Below are 26,287 nucleotides of genomic sequence, written 5' to 3'. Positions count from 1 at the left end.
TTTCTTTCACTAAAATCCTAAACATGACGGCAAAATGCTAGTTATATGTATGGCCTTGCCTTTGCCACTAATTGAGACACATCCCACGAAACACAGTTTTAGCCAGATAATATAGGCCAAATGAATTATTTAGCCTATAAGATTCGCTGGGAAACAGATGTTAAAAAAATATAAATTGTTTACGAAACAAATTTTGACGTCTGAACTACAAAAAACTATCTCTCTAAAGCAGTCAATTGTACTGAAAACAAGGAGTGAACTTAAATTTTTGACCGGTACTGTATATAAAAATGGCGCGTTCCTACGCACACAGTCCAAGCTCGTGTAGATGAACGCGTACCATGCCTGTGTGAGTGAGAGAAGATACGTCGACTGGACGCGATCTTGACAGGTGGTAACTGTGCGTTATCCGAGCGCGTGGACGGCACTTTCAGCGTGAAGCGGGAGTGAAAATACTGAGCCATAGTACTCTTTATTATACTGCGGAGCTGCACTAGCGGGGTCACTCACCGTCTGATCTCCCTCTCGAAGACGCCGCGCACGTAGTTCGTGGCGCAGGCGGCGTGCAGCGCGTGCCCGCACACCGACACGTGCGCGCGCGGCTGCTCGGCGGCGACCGGCAGCACGGCGGAGCCGCACGCGAACGAGACTAGGACTAGCGGCTCCGCCGTCAGATCCACGCGAGCCTGTCAACACAATTATATGTATATTATATCTAAGCGTTTTCAGAACACAAATGTCATTTGATATTTGCCAGTCGCTTTTCGTGTCAAAGCGGACCCCAGGCTTCCATAACGCAAGGAGGAGGATGATCTAAGCGTTTTGAAAAGTATTAGAAGAATCGTATTTTGTGAGGGACAGTCGTAGAATACCTCTACGGAGGTCGAATCTCAGTCACCTTACAACTCCAACTAAAGATTAGAGTTAAGGCGACTGAGGCATACACTGCCTCGATCGATGTAGTGCTTATCGTTAACTATAGTCTGTATCTTTAGGTATTTAAATAAATGTAAACTAATTCTACCCTCAAGAGGCTTCTTAGGCCACGTGAGGGTTTTCAACATTACACAACTAAACAAGAATATCAAAGACAGGTCGCTAAGTGACAGATCCACTTGATTTTCTATTTGATTGGGTAACCGATAAAAGTTGTAAACACCTGAAAATTTGGGTGAATCAACTTTTCTTTGGAAGCAAAATTCGCATTCTTCGACTACATGTGGCCAGAAAATTTAATTTGGATTTAGTGTAATTAATTTATACTTATTATTAGGGTTTCGTACTTCAAAAAGGAAAATCGGAACCCTTATAGGATCACTCGTGTGTCTGTCTGTCCGTCATCACAGCCAATTTTCTCCGAAACTACCGAATCGATTAATTAAAAATGATTCGTTTTTGAATTTTTCTTTAATCTGGTATGTAAAAGAAGGATCTTTATTCACGACGGCCAAGTTAAAACTCACAAAAGTAGAGCTAAATAATAAGTGAAGGCAATTCTTGCACAAAGCAAGAAAAAAGTTGATTCACCCATTTACATATAACCTATTTGTTTAAGTTTTTTTTTTCAAGTTCGGAAAAAGTACAGAGTATAACGATCGAATATAAAGTTACCTCCTCTTGGCACATGATGCAGACGCGCGGCGCCTCGGTGACGCCGCCGCCCCACACGCCGAGCGCGGCGCCGCAGTACAGCGGCCGGATCTCCTGCTCCTCCGCCGTCACCTGCCGTACACCACCACGTCCACAGAACTTTATTTATATAGAAGAAACAAGTTCATATATTTGTATAGGGGCCGAGCGTGTCAAATTTTGTGAGCGTCAGGACCCCTGGACCACTACAGATATTTGATGTTTAGTACATACTAAAATTTAGTACCTATTTAAGAGCGAATAAAGTTGCCAGACATTCTGACGTCAGGATGTCTGGACCATTTTTGGTTTACATAGTTCTAGACAACACTACTAATTGATATCTTAGTCAATATTTACTACCTATTTGGTACCTGTCAATATATTTTTTTCAAATTTTTTTGGCGTACCAGAAAAAAGCTATGATGGAATTTACAAATTTCTCCGCCAGGAGATGTCTCTCAGGGACATGACATGACATTAGACGTTATTGAGACTGTAGGAGGTTCTCTCAGGAGGAAAATGGAAAACTAGTGTAATTACACTAATTACTTTTATATTTCGACTATATTAATGCCACTAGTCAGTAGTAGAGATGATGTGCGAGTGCCTAAAACTAAATTCCTATTTAAGTTGACGCGCGCAGGAGGGCAGGCGGATTTGCCTCTATACTTTTGACAGGCGCTACATACTTCAACGGCACGGCCGGGCTCACAACTTTAAATTCCGTCATAACTTTTTTCTGGTACGGCAAAACAAATTTTGTACTGAAGTTGTTTCTTGTCTGTAATTTTAAATATGTCTCAGGCTCTTGATTGTTCATAATTTTTGTGTTGTTGCAATTGAATATCACGTAACGAAGCATTTTTTATGTTTTGATTGACTTCAACTTACAAAAATTGACGCCCGAAAGCTGCAAGCTGCGATTAAAGACGGACAACTCAGTGGATTTCACTGAGTTCATTTGACACGCTAAGTAATACGTTTGCTTGATCTATGGTATATATGACATCTGTGACCACGTCCAATTAGATACCTGCTTCACATTTCGACCGGTTCAGATTACCATTAAACAATAGTAGATTGTACAACAAGGGCATAAAGTGATGGGTCACTTACCCGAGGCAATTTTTAATTTACACCACGAAACTGTCCTAAAGCGAAAGAACATTACATAACCAATTTCCGTCTACTAACTTTTTAATTTAATTTTTTTTAATTTTCAACATGTGATCGGAGTTTCAAACGCTTGGTTATCTGCCAAGTCAAACATTTCTGAACGATAATCGACTCCTATTTTATGTGATTTACTAATGTAGCAAAAATAAAATAATATAACAAGTTTTGTCATCTACACAATTTTATTGCTCAGCAAAATTGTGCAATTTGTTGGTTGTTGAGACCGATTACCCTAATCTTAGAAGAAATTTTTCGTTATGCTCTAGAGCATAAAATGCGATTTTATGTCGTCTACGCACGACATAAAGGTGCACTTTTTGAGCATAAGAAGTGAAGAGTTAATTTTAGTACAAGGTGGCCAGTTATTAAAAGGGGGTCAGCTACTGGCAATTTCCCTTATTTTATCCGAGATAATCAAAACTGCCATCCCGCTTTAGCTTTATCCACATTCAGTCATAAACAAATAGTAAATCTCTAGCCAAAAGGAAAAGAGGAACACCAAAAAACTGCTGAGCATAGGATATTATTATGGACCTTCATCCAGCTTGGCCCTGCAGGCTGGATGAAGGTCCACCGACCGAGTTAAATGGCACGGGTTACAGGAGGCTAGTACCCATGCGGGGATCCATATAATATGACACCAAGGAAGAAGCAGAAAATAACATATTTAAAGAAAATTAAGTAACAAATTGTTTGACATCGAAAATAAGGCTTAAATAATAATAATGTAGTTTACCTCGGTGGTGGTTTCTTCAAACAGAACAGCGTTGTTTGAAATGAAATTGTTCATTTGCGCTTTCATCTGAGCCATCACTTTGGCCCTCCGTTCCGCCGCTAGCTTAGCGCGACGCGCCTTCTCCGCTTCTGTAACATAATTTAAGATTAGGAACAAAATAGAAGTTGATATAAAATAAGTATTTTTGCAAAAATTTAATTTTTGGTACAAGCCTTTCTTTCAACAGTCATCTACTGCTCTCCGAGACGTTTCTAAAAACCTCTTACTCGATGGGGATGGGGAATGGAGAGTTCCTATGGCCACCTTTCTGCTCCATCATCAGATCAGCTCCATGATGGCCTAACATTGCATTGTTACGTAATTTACATATGTGTGCAAAATTTCAGCTTTTGTCAAAAAGAAAAAAAAAAAAAGAAATTGACGATCATCAGTCTCCTGCCCTTATCCCAGTCGGGTGAGTCGGGGTTAACACTCGTAGTTCACGTAAGCAAATTCAAATTCACGAAATCAATTTATTTTCAGCAGCTGGATTTTAAATATTCTTAAAGGTCTTCAATAATTCGAAAACCAATCAACCAACTGACTACTAGATCGCTGTGACTTAATCCCTGGAGGGATTAAGGTTCATTAAGACTTAAGAATAGGGATGACGACTACATAAAAAAGTGGCATTCTGTTTAGAAATATAGAGCATCAAAGTTGCGGAGTGGGCACTTCTAAGTAAAAATTGCACCTAGGCGTGACGTCACGCGAAACTTCAACGCACTGTACCGTCGTCATTTTTCGTTTACGAGAAAGAAGAAAAAATACGTGTCTAATATTCTTTGATAATCTAATTGACAGATTAATTAGTTTTCTTTAGTCGTCTCGCCTGTTGTAATTTTTACGGGCGTAGCACACTAGTGTGATAAACTTTGTCGTCTATCGCACTTACAAATAGTGTGAAAAGAGCGGCCTGACGTGATAACCTATATCACGCTACCGTGCTTGCCCTCTTGGCGCAAATTTTTCTATTATTTACTAACCGGCAGCATCATCGTTAGGCGGTTTCTCTTCCTGGTCGGTCTCCATTTGTTCTCCGTCGCCGACGTGTTCGTCCGCTTGCCCCAGCAATGTCCTTGAAACATATATAATTTTATTATGAAATCCTGGTCACGGCACCAAAATAAACAGGTGTTATTTTAGAAAAGCCTTCTTCTTCAAAAGATTCAATTATTTTAATAGACCTAAGCAGGGACCGGCCCGCTATCCCTTATACGGGGTTTTGTATGGGTATTTCGTTAGGCTTAACTTACCCTACCCTTTTGACGCGATACCCTTTCATTTTGCTTTTAAAGCCCTAACGAAAGCGCTTACCTAAAATAGCCCAATACCCTTTCAAAACCCTTATCATCGGCTCAGCCTAACGCCATAAGGGTAAGCCTTATATTGGGTTTTATTTGCTTTCCCTTATAGAGCATATCGTGCGAGTTTAAATCATGTACCTCGCTCATAAAGCACACATTACTCCGAACGAAATAACATACGATCATTACCTACGGCGGCACTGTGTGTGATATTTGCGCGTTTCTGTTTGATGGAAACGGCTGTAGATAAAATAAGGTTCAATTTTCAATACCAAATAAATACCAAACTAAATACTTATAGTTATGATAGGCTCCTGCTTGCTCAGGTGTAACACAGGCAAACGCTGCTTTTTTTTATCGGACTTGTCTTGATGAGTACCCGAAGTCTAGCTGATGCTGAACCCTGGCTGCACCTAGGGGAACTCGGGTTTAGTGTAATACAGGCAAACGCTATTTTCGTCATCGGACTTGTCTTGATGAGTACTCGAGTGAGCAGTACCCGAAGTCCAGCTGATGCTGAACCCTGGCTGCACCTAGGGGAACTCGGGTTTAGTGTAACACAGGCAAACGCTGTTTTCGTCATCGGACTTTTATTGATGAGTACTCGAGTGAGCAGTACCCAAAGTCCAGCTGATGCTGAACCCTTGCTGCACCTATGGGAACTCGGGTTTAGTGTAACACAGGCAAACGCTGTTTTCGTCATCGGACTTGTCTTGATGAGTACTCGAGTAAGCAGTACCCGAAGTCCAGTTGATGCTGAACCCTGGCTGCACCTAGGGGAACTCGGGTTTAGTGCAACACAGGCAAACGCTGTTTTCGTCATCGGACTTGTCTTGATGAGTACTCGAGTGAGCAGTACCCGAATTCCAGCTGATGCTGAACCCTGGCTGCACCTAGGGGAACTCGGGTTTAGTGTAACCCAGGCAAACGCTGTTTTCGTCATCGGACTTCTCTTGATGAGTACTCGAGTGAGCAGTACCCAAAGTCCAGCTGATGCTGAACCCTGGCTGCACCTAGGGGAACTCTGGTTTAGTGTAACACAGGCAAACGCTGTTTTCGTCATCGGACTTGTCTTGATGAGTACTCGAGAGAGCAGTACCCAAAGTCCAGCTAATGCTGAACCCTGGCTGCACCTAGGGGAACTCGGGTTTAGTGTAACCCAGGCAAACGCTGTTTTCGTCATCGGACTTGTCTTGATGTGTACTCGAGAGAGCAGTACCCAAAGTCCAGCTAATGCTGAACCCTGGCTGCACCTAGGGGAACTCGGGTTTAGTGTAACACAGGCAAACGCTGGTTTCGTCATCGGACTTGTCTTGATGAGTACTCGAGTAAGCAGTACCCGAAGTCCAGTTGATGCTGAACCCTGGCTGCACCTAGGGGAACTGGCTGAGATACGCGTCATACTCGTGAACGGGTGCTGTTTGTGGAGACTGGTCTGTTCAAGCTTACCTGGGCCACATGTTTTGTTAGATTATTTAACTTTACTTTTGAGCGGATTGCGAGACACTACATTCGGTTCTTGTAAGAATTAAACTTAAGTAAGTAATGTCTTAAGGATGACACTAGAGACCATCACGTTGTCGTTTAATTTAGTTAATTTTAGCTTTTGGACACTTAGAGACTTTATACATCTCTGAGATTTTGATTATATTTTATTTTAAAATAGACTCCTCCTTACTTTAATGACCTTGTTGTCGTTTGATTAAGTTAATGTTAGTTTTTTGGACACTTAGAGACCTTATACATCTCTGAGATTTTGATTATATTTTTAAACTTAATTTGTAACCTTGATTGGCCCTTATTTGTAAACTTGATTTGTTCTTTAATGATTGACAACTAGAGACTTGTACATCTCTTGAAATGTGTAATTTAGCTGTTCATTTTCTGTATTTTTTATTTATTTTTGTATTATTTGACAAAGGTTTTTACTTTTAAATATTTTAATTTTATAAAATTTGACTCTTGGAGACGCTATACATCTCCATGGATTATTTGATTAAGTATAATATTTTTACTTGTAATATTCAGTCTTTTACAACTATTGAAGTATTATAGATTTCTTTTATCTTTGTATCTGTTTGCACTTTCTTTATGTATTGATTATAGTTAGTAATAATATGACATTTAGAGACTTTATACATCTCTAATTCTATATCAGTGTATAGCTACTTTGCTTATGATTAATATTTTTAGTTAATATTTCTATTAATTTCATTTGTTTAACTTTAATGAATACTCTGTAATGTTGACATGTAAAAGTGCCCCCGTGGCCTATTTGCTGAATAAATGATTTTGTATTTTGTATTTTAACTCGGGTTTAGTGTAACACAGGCAAACGCTGTTTTCGTCATCGGACTTGTCTTGATGAGTACTCGAGTGAGTAGTACCCGAATTCCAGCTGATGCTGAACCCTGGCTGCACCTAGGGGAACTCGGGTTTAGTGTAACCCAGGCAAACGCTGTTTTCGTCATCGGACTTCTCTTGATGAGTACTCGAGTGAGCAGTACCCAAAGTCCAGCTGATGCTGAACCCTGGCTGCACCTAGGGGAACTCTGGTTTAGTGTAACACAGGCAAACGCTGTTTTCGTCATCGGACTTGTCTTGATGAGTACTCGAGTGAGCAGTACCCAAAGTCCAACTGATGCTGAACCCTGGCTGCACCTAGGGGAACTCGGGTATAGTGTAACCCAGGCAAACGCTGTTTTCGTCATCGGACTTTTTTGATGAGTACTCGAGTGAGCAGTACCCAAAGTCCAGCTGATGCTGAACCCTGGCTGCACCTAGGGGAACTCGGGTTTAGTGTTACACAGGCAAACGCTGTTTTCGTCATCGGACTTGTCTTGATGAGTACTCGAGTGAGCGTACCCGAAGTCCAGTTGATGCTCAACCCTGGCTGCACCTAGGGGAACTCGGGTTTAGTGTAACACAGGCAAACGCTGTTTTCGTTATCGGACTTGTCTTGATGAGTACTCGAGTGAGCAGTACCCGAAGTCCAGCTAATGCTGAACCCTGGCTGCACCTAGGGGAACTCGGGTTTAGTGTAACACAGGCAAACGTTGTTTTCGTCATCGGACTTGTCTTGATGAGTACTCGAGTGAGCAGTACCCAAAGTCCAGCTAATGCTGAACCCTGGCTGCACCTAGGGGAACTCGGGTTTAGTGTAACACAGGCAAACGCTGTTTTCGTCATCGGACTTGTTTTGATGAGTACTCGAGTGAGCAGTACCCGAATTCCAGCTGATGCTGAACCCTGGCTGCACCTAGGGGAACTCGGGTTTAGTGTAACCCAGGCAAACGCTGTTTTCGTCATCGGACTTGTTTTGATGAGTACTCGAGTGAGCAGTACCCGAATTCCAGCTGATGCTGAACCCTGGCTGCACCTAGGGGAACTCGGGTTTAGTGTAACCCAGGCAAACGCTGTTTTCGTCATCGGACTTCTCTTGATGAGTACTCGAGTGAGTAGTACCCAAAGTCCAGCTGATGCTGAACCCTGGCTGCACCTAGGGGAACTCTGGTTTAGTGTAACACAGGCAAACGCTGTTTTCGTCATCGGACTTGTCTTGATGAGTACTCGAGTGAGCAGTACCCGAAGTCCAGTTGATGCTGAACCCTGGCTGCACCTAGGGGAACTCGGGTTTAGTGTAACACAGGCAAACGCTGTTTTCGTCATCGGACTTGTTTTGATGAGTACTCGAGTGAGCAGTACCCGAATTCCAGCTGATGCTGAACCCTGGCTGCACCTAGGGGAACTCGGGTTTAGTGTAACCCAGGCAAACGCTGTTTTCGTCATCGGACTTTTTTTGATGAGTACTCGAGTGAGCAGTACCCAAAGTCCAGCTGATGCTGAACCCTGGCTGCACCTAGGGGAACTCGGGTTTAGTGTAACACAGGCAAACGCTGGTTTCGTCATCGGACTTGTCTTGATGAGTACTCGAGTAAGCAGTACCCGAAGTCCAGTTGATGCTGAACCCTGGCTGCACCTAGGGGAACTCGGGTTTAGTGTAACACAGGCAAACGCTGTTTTCGTCATCGGACTTGTCTTGATGAGTACTCGAGTGAGTAGTACCCGAATTCCAGCTGATGCTGAACCCTGGCTGCACCTAGGGGAACTCGGGTTTAGTGTAACCCAGGCAAACGCTGTTTTCGTCATCGGACTTCTCTTGATGAGTACTCGAGTGAGCAGTACCCAAAGTCCAGCTGATGCTGAACCCTGGCTGCACCTAGGAGAACTCTGGTTTAGTGTAACACAGGCAAACGCTGTTTTCGTCATCGGACTTGTCTTGATGAGTACTCGAGTGAGCAGTACCCAAAGTCCAACTGATGCTGAACCCTGGCTGCACCTAGGGGAACTCGGGTATAGTGTAACCCAGGCAAACGCTGTTTTCGTCATCGGACTTTTTTTGATGAGTACTCGAGTGAGCAGTACCCAAAGTCCAGCTGATGCTGAACCCTGGCTGCACCTAGGGGAACTCGGGTTTAGTGTTACACAGGCAAACGCTGTTTTCGTCATCGGACTTGTCTTGATGAGTACTCGAGTGAGCGTACCCGAAGTCCAGTTGATGCTCAACCCTGGCTGCACCTAGGGGAACTCGGGTTTAGTGTAACACAGGCAAACGCTGTTTTCGTTATCGGACTTGTCTTGATGAGTACTCGAGTGAGCAGTACCCGAAGTCCAGCTAATGCTGAACCCTGGCTGCACCTAGGGGAACTCGGGTTTAGTGTAACACAGGCAAACGTTGTTTTCGTCATCGGACTTGTCTTGATGAGTACTCGAGTGAGCAGTACCCAAAGTCCAGCTAATGCTGAACCCTGGCTGCACCTAGGGGAACTCGGGTTTAGTGTAACACAGGCAAACGCTGTTTTCGTCATCGGACTTGTTTTGATGAGTACTCGAGTGAGCAGTACCCGAATTCCAGCTGATGCTGAACCCTGGCTGCACCTAGGGGAACTCGGGTTTAGTGTAACCCAGGCAAACGCTGTTTTCGTCATCGGACTTGTTTTGATGAGTACTCGAGTGAGCAGTACCCGAATTCCAGCTGATGCTGAACCCTGGCTGCACCTAGGGGAACTCGGGTTTAGTGTAACCCAGGCAAACGCTGTTTTCGTCATCGGACTTCTCTTGATGAGTACTCGAGTGAGTAGTACCCAAAGTCCAGCTGATGCTGAACCCTGGCTGCACCTAGGGGAACTCTGGTTTAGTGTAACACAGGCAAACGCTGTTTTCGTCATCGGACTTGTCTTGATGAGTACTCGAGTGAGCAGTACCCGAAGTCCAGTTGATGCTGAACCCTGGCTGCACCTAGGGGAACTCGGGTTTAGTGTAACACAGGCAAACGCTGTTTTCGTCATCGGACTTGTTTTGATGAGTACTCGAGTGAGCAGTACCCGAATTCCAGCTGATGCTGAACCCTGGCTGCACCTAGGGGAACTCGGGTTTAGTGTAACCCAGGCAAACGCTGTTTTCGTCATCGGACTTTTTTTGATGAGTACTCGAGTGAGCAGTACCCAAAGTCCAGCTGATGCTGAACCCTGGCTGCACCTAGGGGAACTCGGGTTTAGTGTAACACAGGCAAACGCTGTTTTCGTCATCGGACTTGTCTAGATGAGTACTCGATTGAGCAGTACCCGAAGTCCAGCTGATGCTGAACCCTGGCTGCATCTAGAGGAACTCGGGTTTAGTGTAACCCAGGCAAACGCTGTTTCCGTCATCGGACTTGTCTTGACGAGGACTTGGGTGCGCAGTAGCCAAGACAGCGCTGTAGCTGAGCCCTGGCGGTACCTAGGGCAACTCTGGTTTCAGTGTATTATAATATAGAAATATTTCTTGCAATGTCAAGTTAGGCATAAAAACATAATATTAACTAAACAAAAATCCTACCAGAAGTGAATATTAACATCAAGTAGTTAGAACAAATTTATTAATTTGCCATACATGAAACACTTTATTAATGTATAAAAAAAATACGTATGTATATCCATTTGAATATCAAAATTAAGTATCAAAATTAAGGGAATAAAGAGAATACTGGAGTTCCTAGCGTCCATAGACTGCGGTAACTACTTACTATCAGACGGGCTGTATGCTTGATTGCCACTAGAAAAGTACGAGTATTTCTGTTTCAAACGATCTTTATAGAATTCACAGAACAGAAATAGTTTGACAGATTCTATGGTACTACTCAACTCAACCAAGTACCAGTCATAAAGACAAGTCTAAGATATATCACACGAAAAATACTATGAACAGAAAACAGCGTTTATTTATATTGCACCGAACCTGAGTTCCCCTAGGTACCACCAGGTCTCAGCTACAGCGCTGGCTTGGGTACTGCGCACCCAAGTCCTCATTAAGGCAGGGCCTATAAGGAAAACTGAGTGTGTCTATGTTGCACCAAACCTATGTTCGCCTAGGTACAGCAAGGGTTCAACATCAGCTTTACCAGTACTCATCAAGACAAGTCCGATTACGAAAACAGCGTTTGCCTATGTTGCACGAAACCCGAGTTCCCTTAGGAATAGCCAGGGTTGGGCATCAGCTCTACCTTGGTTACTGCTCACTCAAGTACTCATCAGACACGTCCGATGACGAAAACAGCGTTTGCGTATGTTGCACGAAACCCGAGTTCCCCTAGGAATAGTCAGGGTTCAGCATCAGCTCTACCTTGGTTACTGCTCACACAAGTACTCATCAAGACAAGTCCGATGACGAAAACAGCGCTTGCCTATGTTACTCCAAACCCGCGTTCCCCTGGGAAAAGCCAGGGTTCAGCATTAGCTCTACCTTGGTTACTGCTCACACAAGTACTCATCAATACAAGTCCGATGACGAAAACAGCGTTTGCCTATGTTGCACAAAACCTTAGTTCCCCTAGGAATAGCCAGGGTTCAGCATCAGATCTACCTTTGTTACTGCTCACACCAGTACTCATCAATACAAGTCCGATGACGAAAACAGCGTTTGCCTATGTTGCACGAAACCCGAGTTCCCTTAGGAATAGCCAGGGTTCAGCATCAGCTCTACGTTGGTTACTGCTCACATAAGTACTCATCAAAACAAGTCCGATGACGAAAACAGCGCTTGCCTATGTTACTCCAAACCCGCGTTCCCCTGGGAAAAGCCAGGGTTCAGCATCAGCTCTACCTTGGTTACTGCTCACTCAAGTACTCATTAACACAAGTCCGATGACGAAAACAGCGTTTGCGTATGTTGCACGAAACCCGAGTTCCCCTATGAATAGCCAGGGTTCAGCATCAGCTCTATCTTGGTTACTGCTCACACAAATACTCATCAAGACAAGTCCGATGACGAAAACAGCGCTTGCCTATGTTACTCCAAACCTGCGTTCCCCTGGGAAAAGCCAGGGTTCAGCATCAGCTCTACCTTGGTTACTGCTCACTCAAGTACTCATCAATACAAGTCCGATGACGAAAACAGCGTTTGCCTATGTTGCACGAAACCCGAGTTCCCTTAGGAATAGCCAGGGTTCAGCATCAGCTCTATATTGGTTACTGCTCACATAAGTACTCATCAAAACAAGTCCGATGACGAAAACAGCGCTTGCCTATGTTACTCCAAACCCGCGTTCCCCTGGGAAAAGCCAGGGTTCAGCATCAGCTCTACCTTGGTTACTGCTCACTCAAGTACTCATCAATACAAGTCCGATGACGAAAACAGCGTTTGCCTATGTTGCACGAAACCCGAGTTCCCTTAGGAATAGCCAGGGTTCAGCATCAGCTCTATATTGGTTACTGCTCACTCAAGTACTCATCAAGACAAGTCCGATGACGAAAACAGCGTTTGCGTATGTTGCACGAAACCCGAGTTCCCCTATGAATAGCCAGGGTTCAGCATCAGCTCTATCTTGGTTACTGCTCACACAAATACTCATCAAGACAAGTCCGATGACGAAAACAGCGCTTGCCTATGTTACTCCAAACCTGCGTTCCCCTGGGAAAAGCCAGGGTTCAGCATCAGCTCTACCTTGGTTACTGCTCACTCAAGTACTCATCAATACAAGTCCGATGACGAAAACAGCGTTTGCCTATGTTGCACGAAACCCGAGTTCCCTTAGGAATAGCCAGGGTTCAGCATCAGCTCTACCTTGGTTACTGCTCACACAAGTACTCATCAAGACAAGTCCGATGACGAAAACAGCGCTTGCCTATGTTACTCCAAACCCGCGTTCCCCTGGGAAAAGCCAGGGTTCAGCATCAGCTCTACCTTGGTTACTGCTCACTCAAGTACTCATTAACACAAGTCCGATGACGAAAACAGCGTTTGCCTATGTTGCACGAAACCCGAGTTCCCCTAGGAATAGCCAGGGTTCAGCATCAGCTCTACCTTCGTTACTGCTCACTCAAGTACTCATCAAAACAAGTCCGATGACGAAAACAGCGCTTGCCTATGTTAAACCAAACCCGCGTTCCCCTGGGAAAAGCCAGGGTTCAGCATCAGCTCCATCTTAGGAACTGCTCACCCAATTAACTCATCAAGGCGAGTTAGATGACGAAAACGGCTTGTTTTTATGTTGGCAATTAACGTTTTCAATGTGTAATGTTAATGATTAATTGTATTGATTTTCGGCCAACACTGTATATTTACATGCATACATACATATTTACATAATTATATTCATACATTCATACCTACATACATTCATACATACCTACATACATTCATACATACCTACATACATTCATACGTACGAACATACATACTGATCTATGGGCGACTATGATCATTTACCATCATCAGGCGATCCATCAGTCCCTTGTATCCCAGTTCATTAAAAATAATTTCTAGCCGTGTTCTACTTTTATCCAACGAAAACATGTTTCGTTGCTGTTAGGATTAATAATATGTATGTAGCTATAGTTGTAGCGTATACCCTGTTTACGCCGTGTTATTATATCTATAAGTACCTACATAGTTATGTATGCATGTATAGCGCACCCTGCGCACCAATAAACTTCAGTTAGCTACCGACCGTGTGCGTGTATCATTCTCCGAGTCCTAACCTCAAACCTAACAGTGACGACGATGGCTAAAATTTCGGTTGGCGTGTTAAGCACATTTAACCACGAAACTCATGATTGGGTTATTTACACTTTTACAGAAAAATACGAAATGGTCTTGGACGAGCGAACACGATGATGCGGTGTCTAACATAAAACATCAACTGGCTTCAGCTGTCACATTAGCGCATTTTAATCCAAAAGCGAAGCTATTTTTAACAGTAGACGCGTCCCCTACAGGCTTGGGAGCCATTTTGAGCCTTATTAATGATAATGGGATCGAGCAACCCATATCATTTATGTCAAGGTCGTTAACGAATGCTGAAAAGAGGTATAGCCAGATTAGCAAAGAAGCGACAAGCATCGTTTTCGGAATACGTAAGTTCCATCATTATTTGTACGGCCGTGATGAGCCGTTTGTACTTAGGACCGATCACAAACCTCTTCTCAGCATTTTCCGGCCAGATAAGGGAGTTCCGGAAGTGTCGGCCAACCGCCTGCAGCGGTATGCTTTATTTTTATCAGCATACAATTACAAAATTGAATATGTTACCAGTGCGCGAAACACAGCTGATTTCCTCAGTCGTTCAGTGAGCGCGAGCGAGACCAATGTCATTGACGCCACCGCGAGCGAGCGAGATGAGGTAATTGACCGAGCCTCCTATCTCCAATTCATAACGGACGGCGACGTACCTATATCTATAGATAGTGTTTACGAAGCGACGCGCACTGATAACATACTCTCACAGGTGACAAATTACGTAATGAACGGTTGGCCTAATAAAGTAAGGGATTGCAAATTGCAACCTTATTATATATGTCGTTTAGAGTTATCTGTTGAACGAGGTTGTGTAGTTAGAGGTTCTAGGTTGGTCATTCCTGAAACTCTTCAAAATAAAATTATTGATGAGTTACACAGGGGCCACTTAGGTATGAATAAAATGAAGGCAGAGGCTCGACTGCGGTTTTGGTGGCCCGGCATGGCGGCCGACATCGAGCGGCGCGCGGCCGGCTGCGCGCAGTGCGTGAGCGTGCGCCCCGCGCCGCCGCGCGCGCCGCTCGCGCCCTGGCCATATCCACCAGAAGCGTTCCATCGCGTTCATATGGACATTTTGGGCCCTGCGCATGGGAAATACTTCCTAATCATTGTAGACGCACACTCTAAATGGGTGGAGTGTTTCGATGTATCAGTATCGTACAGTAGTCGCGTAATAATTGAGAAAGTTTGCGAAACTATGTCTAGATTTGGTATTTTCCGCAACATTTGCACAGATAACGGTACTTCGTTTGTATCTAAGGAATTTGAGCACTTCTGTAGAATAAATGGTATAGAACACATCACCACTCCCACTTATAGACCAGCCAGCAATGGTCAAGCGGAGATTTATTGTAAGCAGCTTAAACTAGCATTAAATAAAATAATATCTTCTGGCACACACTTACGTAATATTAACGTGAAAATACAAGAGTACTTATTTATGTACAGAAATTCAAAACACACATCAACAAACATGTCTCCCGCAGAGGTTCTCTTTGGGCGTAAATTGCGAAGTCGTTTAGACTGGTTACAGCTGGCGCAGCCGTCCTCATCACCACTGTCTGACGCAGCGATCGCTGATAACGTGTCGCGCCAACAGGCCTTGCAGACTAAATATTACGATGGTAACAGAAGTGTCCAATTTTGTATCGGTGAAACTGTGTTAGTTAAAGTTTATAAAAATCAAAAATCATACTGGACAATAGGAGTTGTAAGTAAACAAATAGGTAAAACCATGTATATTGTGAAATTAGACAATAACAAAACGCTAAAAAAACATATTGATCAATTACAAAAGTATAAAGGGGAGGAGATAAGTGAAGAACGATACGTGGCAGAACGAACACCCCCCGCCAGCTCTTTGATTGAAGATCATGAGAACGAGCCTGACATGTTACAGGCTCTCCTATGGCCACCGTCAGGTCTCCAGCAGGCAACTCCAGCACCCGAACCGGGCCCTCCGCGAGAACGCCAAGAAGCGCAACCATCAGGCACTGCTCAACGGGAATCCTCGCCACCTCTTGATTCACTTACTACCGGCGGCAGTGACACTGACGGCCGTGCGACGTCAGGAACTGACGAGCCAGCCAGGTTGCCCTCGCCGACGCCGACGCCAGGACAGAGCCTGACGGACGGTTCGGCTCCGCAGGAAGATGTTCAGGCCGATACCGCGCCAGAAATATCCCACGTAAATACGAGGCCTCGGAGACCCTTTAATTTTGGCGATTACTTTTGAATTTAGTGTAAGGGAATGTTAGGATTAATAATATGTATGTAGCTATAGTTGTAGCGTATACCCTGTTTACGCCGTGTTATTATATCTATAAGTACCTACATAGTTATGTATGCATGTATAGCGCACCCTGCGCACCAATAAACTTCAGTTAGCTACCGACCGTGTGCGTGTATCATTCTCCGAGTCCTAACCTCAAACCTAACAGTTGCAAAATTAAAATTGGGGCGCATAGTGCGGAGTGGCAACAGCGCATTTTCCTTCCTGTTCTTACACTAGCTTAGATTCATAATCCTGTCTCTTTCACGCAAGGCTCGACTACGCTTTAACAAAAGGGAAAGCCTTATAAATAGCGCTTAAAATAAGGGTAACCCTTATTAAAGGCTTGCAAGCCGTATCGGATAGCGGTAAGCCAATGCACAGGGCTAGCTTTATTGTTTTGCTGAGTTTTTTGTAAGGGCTAGTCAAATGAATGGGCTTGCAGTTGGAAAGGGAGAGTCTCTCGTTTGGGTCGTCCTTACGTTAGGGATTCCCAATGAAAGGCTTGTAGCGCGGAAGGGGTTGTCCGGTCCCTGGACCTAAGTCACGGTCTAGACTTTTTATAAGGTACAGCGGGGCAAATCTCGACTAGGGGCAATTGTAATTGATCCATTTTCTCCATTATTACACTATGATGTTGAGTTCTACATGTATCCACTGAACACGCCTACCATATATAACCGGTGGACACTGCAAACATTGTAAAACATGAAAAAAATGGATTAGTTATATTTGCCCCCCAGTCGGGATTTGCCCCGCTATACCTTAATGCAGATTGGAACAGACGAGCAGTCTCAATCTGCATTGTAAAAAAGCAGTGGCGTAGGAATAGAGAAGACAGATGTGCCCATTGCACGTAGTGCGTTGTGCGTAGGAATAGCGCAGCTGGGCGATTATGCTTCCAATTTTGTAATATGCCTACTTGAGAATAAACCATCTTTAGACTTACTTGCACTTGTGTAGGAGCCACTTGGCGAGCGGGCGATGCGCGTCGACGCGAGGGCTCACGACTAGCCTTTGAAGGAGAACTAGGAGACCGTTTCTCTGTGCGCTTTCGGCGAATGCGAGGAACTCATAGTGACCGCTCTCTTCATCGCGGAGGGCGTAGCCCATTAGGTGTAGAGCCTGGTAAACAAAACGGTTAAGTGCACGGTCGAGAATACAAACGTAGGCACGATTCAAGGTTTGGCCACGTGGCTGCGCGATGTGTACAGGACAGTTGAGTGCATGTGTGAGTCAAATGTTTAACATTTGGCAAGAAATCACGTATAGGTGGTCCAATTTGTCTGCTAAATATATTTTGGAGTTTTTATTTCATTTTTATTTTATAAATGGGCTTACTCTTGGCCATAGACCAGCCAAAGGCAAAGACGTGGCCTACGATGGAGTGAGCTCGCCCAGAAGATGCCTGTTCACCCTAGATTTGAAGGTTGCCGGGTTATATAAGCTCGGAAATATATCCGCCGGCAAGGAGTTCCACTCCTTGGCAGTGCGCATAAGAAAAGAAGCAAATCGCTTTGTGCGGATTTGCGGAATATCTAGCAAGTAAGGATGGAAACCGGCCGTGCGTCTAAGAGTCCGATGGTAGAATGGGGACGGTGGAATAAGCTCGTGTAGCTCTTGAGCACACTCCCCGAAGCACTTACAGAGTTACTTGGCTGTTTTTTACGTCTTTGTTGCCTTTTAAATCGACGATGGAATTCATGGAACTATAACGATATGATGTGAATTACTATTAAAAACAATAAAAGCTTACCTTATGCACTTGTGTCTCCGAAAACGACCTCGCCCTGAGGTCCAACGCTCGCTCTAATACTGTCCTCAGAACGTACATTACAGCATCACATTGCAGTAAGCTTGCTAGAAGGCGGAAGGGTGGCGTTAACTTAGGCAGAGGTGGCGGTGGGCAGCATTCAGGAAGACCTGAAAGTAACATTTAGTTATTAAAAAAAAAAACTATTTTTGCATTGAAATATCGTCACTACTTTGAAAAAATCTAAGTTGAAACGCAGTAACTCTATCATCCTCTACATAGTTACCACATTTGTCTATTCATTGACAGAAGAAGATACGAGTTTTTTTCAAAGTAGTGACGATATCATTGTTGCGATTTTACTTTGCAATTCCAGGCAGCGCTACAGTGGGCTTAGAGCATTCTTTTACAGCTGCCTTCCCTAATAACTACCTCAGACAGCATAAACACAATAGAGCGCACTGCCAACGTACCACAGATCAATACAACAAGATGGCCCTTACAGGGCGACTCGCGGTCACCAAGCATACGACAAATCAGGTTTATAAAAGTTTGAACGCGTGCGACACCGATCAGTAGCGCCCAAGTATACGACCCGCTAACAGTGTCCGTGTCCGCTCGGGAAAAAATCTTAAATAATCAATTTTGGTTGCAACCACAGTTAAGTCAAACTAATTATTTTGTTGAATATTGTTTATTGTCCGCGGAGTTCATTTATACTGGTCAATATGGTTGTGCTGAGCGGCGCCGAGGCGCGTCCATCCCTCTTTACCGAGTTAAAAATGTGATATGCTATCCCTTTCACGTAAACGACTAGGCATGGGGCTATGTTAGTTTATGTCTGTTGCGGGAACTTCGTACTGCCGTTCGTACCATGTGCTACCATTTTATGAAATATAAAAGAAAGCAGATTTGTAATAGTGAATAATTATCTAGAATCTGTAGAGTCTGTAGTGGTATTTAGTTCATTGATTAGTTTAGAATATTTAGTTGGTTATTTAACTTAGTAAACGTAAGTAAAAATGCACAGTTTAGTTATTAGTTACTAGAATGATTTTTATTGAGATGCTATCACAATTATCATCCTCCTTGCGTTATCCCGGCATCGGCATTCGCCACGGCTCATGGGAGCCTGGGGTCCGCTTTGGAAACTACTACCAAGATTTGGCGTAGGCACTAGTTTTATGAAAGCGACTGCCATCTGACCTTCCAACCCGAAGGGTAACTAGGCCTTATTATAATTTAATTATAATATTATAATTTGTTGCAAAACAAATTCACCACAGTACTGGTACCGGTACCATTGTTTATAATAGACATGTCCCATTCCCATCCCTACTGCTAATCATAAAGGCGCGCCATTATTTGAAACGACCAATGGCAGCACCGTGCGCGCCCGCCTCACTCCGCAAGGATTGGTGATTTGCGTCTCGAACAATATCGCTTGCATTTGGCTTCTAGTGGGGTGTTCTGTGCAACGTACCAACCGTTCACTATGCAAAGCATACCAAACGGAGATGTCACTTTCGCACGAAAATGGAACCGTTAGAGATAGCGGTTGTCAGCCTGGCAATATAACAGGAAAATAAAAAAATATACCACTTTTCTGCCCTGCCAAAAGGTAGAAAACGTAAACTGTGTATCAAAAAAAGATGTGATGCGAAAAGCTTATCCTTCGTACTTTTCTGGAAACGTTCGTATTTGTCATGCTAGTTCAGACAGTATCAGTACGTCTGTACTGAGGCTGACATGACACGTTCGAACGTTTCCGTAACAATGCGAAGGAAAAGTTTTTCACACTACATCTGTATAACACTATGTATTACCTGCGGCTTTCCTCCTACTCCTCTGTTCCTCTTCACTTCTCGACAGCTCCTCCCTAGTATAATGATAGAAGAACGTGTCGTATTCGTCATAGAGATGTGGCTTCAGTTTGTAGACGCCTCGATTGTTCCCGCCGGTGGGTTTTATAAAGTCGGCAACCTCATGAATGACGGCTTCTAATCCAGTTTCGTGTAGCTGGTTTTTAACGATCAGGTAACGATCTGAGGAAAAATAACACAATTTAGTTCTGAATGACAGTGACATGCCTAGACACTTGCACAGGCGCCGCCTAGCGGGATTAAATGTCAGTGTGCCTCCTCAATGCCAATATTATGACTTCTCCGTTGTTTTGCCATGACTATAAATATTGTTGTATTTCCTTGACATATTTATCCTTTCACATGTAATCCCTCGGTTTATTTATTTTATTATCTTGCAATGTCCATTGAATTTTTACAAAAATTTAATACCTTTACCTATTTATAATCATTTCACTGCACTTGTTATTGTTTAATGCATGTTAGATATTAAGAAATATAATGCCAATTAGCACGTAAGGTTTAACCGTTAGTGTTAATTGTATGCAATAAATAAATTGAAATAAATTGAAAGTAAAATTAAATAATGCACTGTATTTGTAAGAAAGGTATCATAGAGTGTTTATTTAAAGTTAAATTACAGGGCCGTTTTACGTTCGACCTTCATTTGAACAAAACCCGAAATAAAAACCCGAAATTGTTCAGTGCAAAAATGTACCACGTCCAATTTACTTAGCCATTTGCTAGCCCTGTGTAATATAAACAAAAAAAATCAGTTCTTTACATAATACGAGTTTTATATGCCAGCTCCTAACATTCCTAATAAAAAAAACCTCATTTAGTACTGACGCTATCGTCCCATTTTGATACTAGATATTTGCTATAAAATATTGCTGTTTTATTAAAATAATATTAATTCTTTTCCTTGTTGAAGTACACGACCAAATAGATACTTACACAACCAATTTTTAACAAGCAGATAATGCTATTGATTGTAAAACTTTAAAGACGAGTATACATATAGAAAATAATAGCGAAAATTGCGCGGGCCTGGTGGGGCTTCCGTAGATCAATTGGAGTCTCATCCATCCGTTGGATGGATCGATTAGATCGAGGATTTTCACAATGTTCTTATTTCAAAGAAAAAATATCTCGATTTATCGGGTTTCACCAGTAAACCCTCGAGATACTCTTTTCATATAAGGACATACTAATTATGTATAAGAATGTTCATAAAAGTGACTTAATTTCGATTACATCGCAATAATAAGTAGTTGGTCCTTTACTTGTTAAGTTCTGAGTGCGGCATCGGTTTGACACAGAGCATCTGTATGATTTCTTTCTTCGTCCTGTCTTCATTAGTGACTTCCCCAACACCAGGTACATATCGAGATCCCACCACTGTGAACAATAAAAAAAAAAACATTAAATGCAAACACTAGACCGTTTCTCGACAACGAACCTATCGAAAAACAATGAACTGTTTTCAAAGTGTAGCCCGAAAGAACAAAAAGGGCTACAACTCTATAGAGGTTGCCACCGCCATAGGCCTATATTTCAGTTGTCTAAAATGTCGTAGCAAATGCCATAATGTAGGTCTATCATATGAACACTCGTTGTTCGAAGTCCGAAGCAGCCCTGTCAAGCAGGTTGAACTTGTATACTGGTGTTATCTTCTTTACTTGTCTATCGTAGGAGTGAAGAAAGGGACCAATGCAGAGCTAGTACTAACCAGTGATAAGTAGTCCTAGGAGTCAAGCATACTAATGGTATGCCTTAAGGCATCCCCTTCCACCCCTCGTTGTTCAAAGTCCGAAGCCGCCCAGTCAAGCAGGTTGAAATTGTATACTGGTGTACTTCTTTCTTTGTCTATCGTAGGAGTGGAGAAAGAGACCTCCAAAGTAGGAAGATATTGGTCTTACCAGTAATAAGTAGTCCTAGGAACACTTGAAGCATACTGATGGTGTGCCTCAAGGCAACCTCTTCCACCCCTCGTTGTTCAAAGTTCGAAGCCGCTCTTTCAAGCAGGTTGAACTTTTATACTGTTGAAACTTCTTTCCTTTTCTGCCATACACGTTAAGAAAGAGACCTCCAAAGTTGGAAGGTATTGGTCTTACCAGTAATAAGTAGTCCTAGGAACTCTTCAAGCATACTGATGGTGTGCCTCAAGGCATCGTCTTCAACCCCTCGTTGTTCGAAATCCGAAGCGGCCCAGTCAAGCAGGTTGAATTTATTTAGGACGTGTATTATGAACTCATTGCTCTCTATGAGAGAGGCTCCGATCTGGAAAAAATGTCAGGTTAGTGAATTTTAGCAACTTATTTGGGCCTTTTTTTTTCAAAGTTGTCTACCCTACTTTTTTTGGATTTGGAATATTTTATGTGGTTTTCACTCGCGAGCTCTTTCAATCCTAATAGGAGAAAAAAGTGTCCCAAGGTTTTTTTCCCATTCCGTTACCATTTTTTCATACATTTTGTACGGCGGTAACAGAATGGAAGGTTTGAAAAATGTATGGAAATCTCGGGACATTTTTTTTTCTCCTATCAGGATCGAAAGATCTCGCGATTCTGAGTATGAATCGCGTAAAAAATACCCATGTTACAAAAAAAAAAGTGGGGTGGACAACTTTGAAAAAACAAAATGGCCCATTTATGGGAAAGTGAGAAGTCATTTTTAGATTTCGATTGAACGCAGATCCTTAAATGACAAAGCGTATTTTACAATAGTACAGGGTAAAGCTGTATCATGGCATCAATCATATGTACAAAGGCTATAAAAATAATGTGAAATATGTGTCACTAGTTGGAATCGATTATCAATCGAGTGCGATTTTAAGGATGAAAAGAGATCCGAGAGCACGGTACAAATTATCCTATACTAAACGCGGCTTAAGTCTAAACACTTAGCAAATATAAAATATAAGGATAGAGAGAGAGAGAGTTTAAGGACCTGTAGCATAACGACATCTCTGTCTAACATTTCGGCGCGACATTTGACGTTGTGGTAGAAGTACAATTGGTTGAGCAGCGCGAAGCCATTCCGCCTCCACATGCCGGCGTGAACTTGCGCGATCATGGCCATTGTTCTTAACACGGGCTCTGTAAAAAAGAAAAAATAATACTTTGAGGATTGTCATTGGGACAGATGGACCGGGTGTCTGTGCGGACGAAAGGCTGTGTCCGCTGATATGCTGGTTTTAGTGTCACGCGGACCAATCACTGGACTAATATTATGTATTGAGTTCAGGCAGGCAAGTATGGTACTTACAAATAGTGCGATAGGGACGGCCAGATGTTTTATCATTTATCGCGTGACCATACTTGCCTGCCAGGGAGCGTTTCAGAGTGGCGACAACATCAACTTCATACAAATTAGTCGTGCGTGACACTAAAACCAGCCTAGGTATTGATCCGTCTTGAAAGTTCGTCCGACAAATCAGTCAACGAACAGCGCGCGGCACCGACGTGTGGTAAGTAATAGCATAGAGGTCCAGACTCCATACAATCACGCGTCAACTAGCGTAAATTATCAGTATTGCTACTTATGTAAATAAATACAATAGTATAAATCAGTATTCTGTTTTCAATTCCTTCTGCTTGTAATATAAGTTGTAAACTGTTTTCATATTAAATTTTTGGCAGATGAGACACTATTGACACCTAGTATCGAGTAGTGGTACTGATAATTCAGCTATTTGACGCGTGATTGTCGCTACATGTCACTATAACTATGCCTATACAAATAACTCGCGTTTACTGATATATGGAGTTACAACTCTTCCCTTACTTATTCCTTTCTATGGTAATAGACACTCATTTTGCACCGGAATGAGAAAATGGTCTAGAAAATGGCGATTTTCTGTCGTTTATATCAGCCTAAATACGGACATACGTCATACCTATAGTTTTATTCAACTTACCAATAAGTTCCTCAGGGGGAGGCTTCGGTCGATCTTGTCGGTCGAACTCAGGACTGTGGTAATTCAAGCCGTGTTTGTGTAGAGACAGATGCAGACCAGCCAGAAACCGGGAAAGCGGCCGATGGATGGAGACAGGTTCGGTCGACACGTCATACGGGATGACTGAGGCTGATTGGTTGCCTAGTTCTGAAATAAATAAACAAAATGTTGTATAATAGGTTTCGTCTAATCTAATTTAAAAGGCATGACAATACCAATAATTACAGCAAAAGAGCGGTTGTGAATGAGCAGATCATATTTAATAATAGGCTACTTGCCTCCTAGTAAAATCAGCTTCTTTTTAAGAACTGTCAAAACGAATTTTCACGACTTGCTAATATGGAATTTATTTGAAATCGAATTGAGTGACGTCACGGTCAACTGAGTTACTTTATATATTTCTACCTGACTTATTAAATAGAAATTGGATTTAAGTCCCGCCAGTTGTTACTTGGAAATCGTGCAGATCCACTTCGGCATCGCCTCAACCTCTACCAATACCTGGATCGTCTACTTGGCTTCCGACTAGACTAGATTAAATAATTAAAAGATGAGGATTACCTTTAACTTGTCTGGGTTGGTAGGTAGTGGTGTCAGCATGGCGTCTCAAAGCCATGCGGTAGGCGGACGCACACAGCGCTCGTTCAAGCGCGCACCATTCTAAAGATAGTGTGATGCTGTGAGCTAGCTTGACGTGGAGGTTGAAGGCGGACGTGGAGATTGAAGGCAGACTCCCATTCTGGTTCGTATTCCATATGTTGACCAACCTGTGAACATTTTCTTTGGTTATAAATGTGAATCTGACAGTTTGAAATAGTGGTTCGTGTGCAATTGTGTATAAACTTCAAGGTTTTCCAAAGTGGCGTATACGGTTCCCTAGGGGGTTCACGGGTGATTCAGTGTTCGCGACACACGTGTCTTGATAGACACAACTGATTGCCAGCCAGCTCATTAAAGCTTTAAAAAGAATGAGTTTTACTCAAAATAACTCATGCACACGTTCGGATGAAAATTACATATTTATTTGTGGAGGCAATTTTGCTTCCTTCAGGCTTACAGGGTCCGTTCCCTGCATCATAACATCACCAACAGGCTCAGCATCAGAGACAGTATATGTAGGAAGCCTTTCCTTAGGTTATCATTAAAGCTGGTCGGTAGAAACCCAGGTTACATCAAGTCGCCTAGTCGCACTTCAAAACTATAAAAATCTGTTTGACAAATATAGTTTCTTCGACCTAAAACGGACTACGTTACGTAGTTCCCTCACCTGTCTAAAGACAGAGTCCGTTTCCTGCATCATAATCATAACAGGCTCAGCATCAGAGACAGTATATGTAAGAAGCCTTTCCTTAGGTTATCATTAAAGCTGGTCGGTAGAAACCCAGGTTACATCAAGTCGCCTAGTCGCACTTCAAAACTATAAAAATCTGTTTGACAAATATAGTTTCTTCGACCTAAAACGGTACTACGTTACGTAGTTCCCTCACCTGTCTAAAGACAGAGTCCGTTTCCTGCATCATAATCATAACAGGCTCAGCATCAGAGACAGTATATGTAAGAAGCCTTTCCTTAGGTTATCATTAAAGCTGGTCGGTAGAAACCCAGGTTACATCAAGTCGCCTAGTCGCACTTCAAAACTATAAAAATCTATTTGACAAATATAGTTTCTTCGACCTAAAACGGACTACGTTACGTAGTTCCCTCACCTGTCTAACGACAGAGTCCGTTTCCTGCATCATAAAGCCCCATTTAGATGGTACGAGTTTCTCGCCTCGAACGTACGATTATCGAAGTACGAGAAAAAATATCGTATCATGTAAACTATGCGTACGATATCGCACGGGAGGAGGCGATAATCGCCTCGCCTTTGATGTTTGTATGTCTCCGTGTAAACAAAACACGTATGCGAGAATCGTATACGAGTTTATGCGCTACTCAGTCGAAATGAATTCTCTTTACCTAGAATCAGAAATCTACATGATTCATGGTATTTTTAAATTTATAGCTAACTCTCAGTAACTGCTAAAACCAAACATAAATTAGGGTTGTCATTATCAATGTTATAGAGTTCTGTTAATGTTTACTGGCATTTTACCCCATATGGGGTACATATAATGCTATCATTTAAAATAAATCTTATCTCTATATTCTATGCTCAATCATCCTAAACTTAATCGCAAGTATCGCAACCAAGATTTTATTAGCTAGGTAATGCTACGGTCGAATTCATTATTTTCCCTATTACATAATTATTATTTAGACCGTCATAAATAATTTATAGTGTTTTTAATATTATTGGGTACTATTCAACTTAAATTCAAATAAATCCAAAGTAAATTATATCCAATATTATAAAAAAGCATATAATATATGTGTTTATAATTAATTAATTATCAACTAAGCACACAAGTTGACAGGCAAAACTCGCATGAAAATCGGTTCGCTCCGATTCGTGCGATAATCGCACGTTCGAGAAGAAATGTTATACGAGAACCGGTTTA

General features: G+C 42.6%; 1 protein-coding gene across 1 annotated transcript in view; it reads right to left on the bottom strand.

Moving 5' to 3' along the window:
- The window catches only part of LOC125235726 (E3 ubiquitin-protein ligase UBR1), an 82,717-nt gene that overhangs the window by 4,905 nt on the left and 51,525 nt on the right, over positions 1 to 26,287 (bottom strand). The window contains 14 exon segments of the mRNA XM_048142298.1: positions 511 to 686; positions 1,612 to 1,722; positions 3,545 to 3,672; positions 4,570 to 4,661; positions 17,163 to 17,338; positions 17,970 to 18,136; positions 19,793 to 19,997; positions 19,999 to 20,011; positions 21,115 to 21,229; positions 21,946 to 22,111; positions 22,778 to 22,926; positions 23,748 to 23,933; positions 24,348 to 24,516; positions 24,518 to 24,553. Coding sequence (XP_047998255.1) covers positions 511 to 686; positions 1,612 to 1,722; positions 3,545 to 3,672; positions 4,570 to 4,661; positions 17,163 to 17,338; positions 17,970 to 18,136; positions 19,793 to 19,997; positions 19,999 to 20,011; positions 21,115 to 21,229; positions 21,946 to 22,111; positions 22,778 to 22,926; positions 23,748 to 23,933; positions 24,348 to 24,516; positions 24,518 to 24,553 — 1,889 coding nt within the window.

Source organism: Leguminivora glycinivorella, chromosome 18 (genome assembly GCF_023078275.1).
Source record: "Leguminivora glycinivorella isolate SPB_JAAS2020 chromosome 18, LegGlyc_1.1, whole genome shotgun sequence".
NCBI classification, from domain to species: Eukaryota; Metazoa; Arthropoda; class Insecta; order Lepidoptera; family Tortricidae; genus Leguminivora; species Leguminivora glycinivorella.
This window is presented reverse-complemented; position numbering and strand designations above follow the sequence as displayed.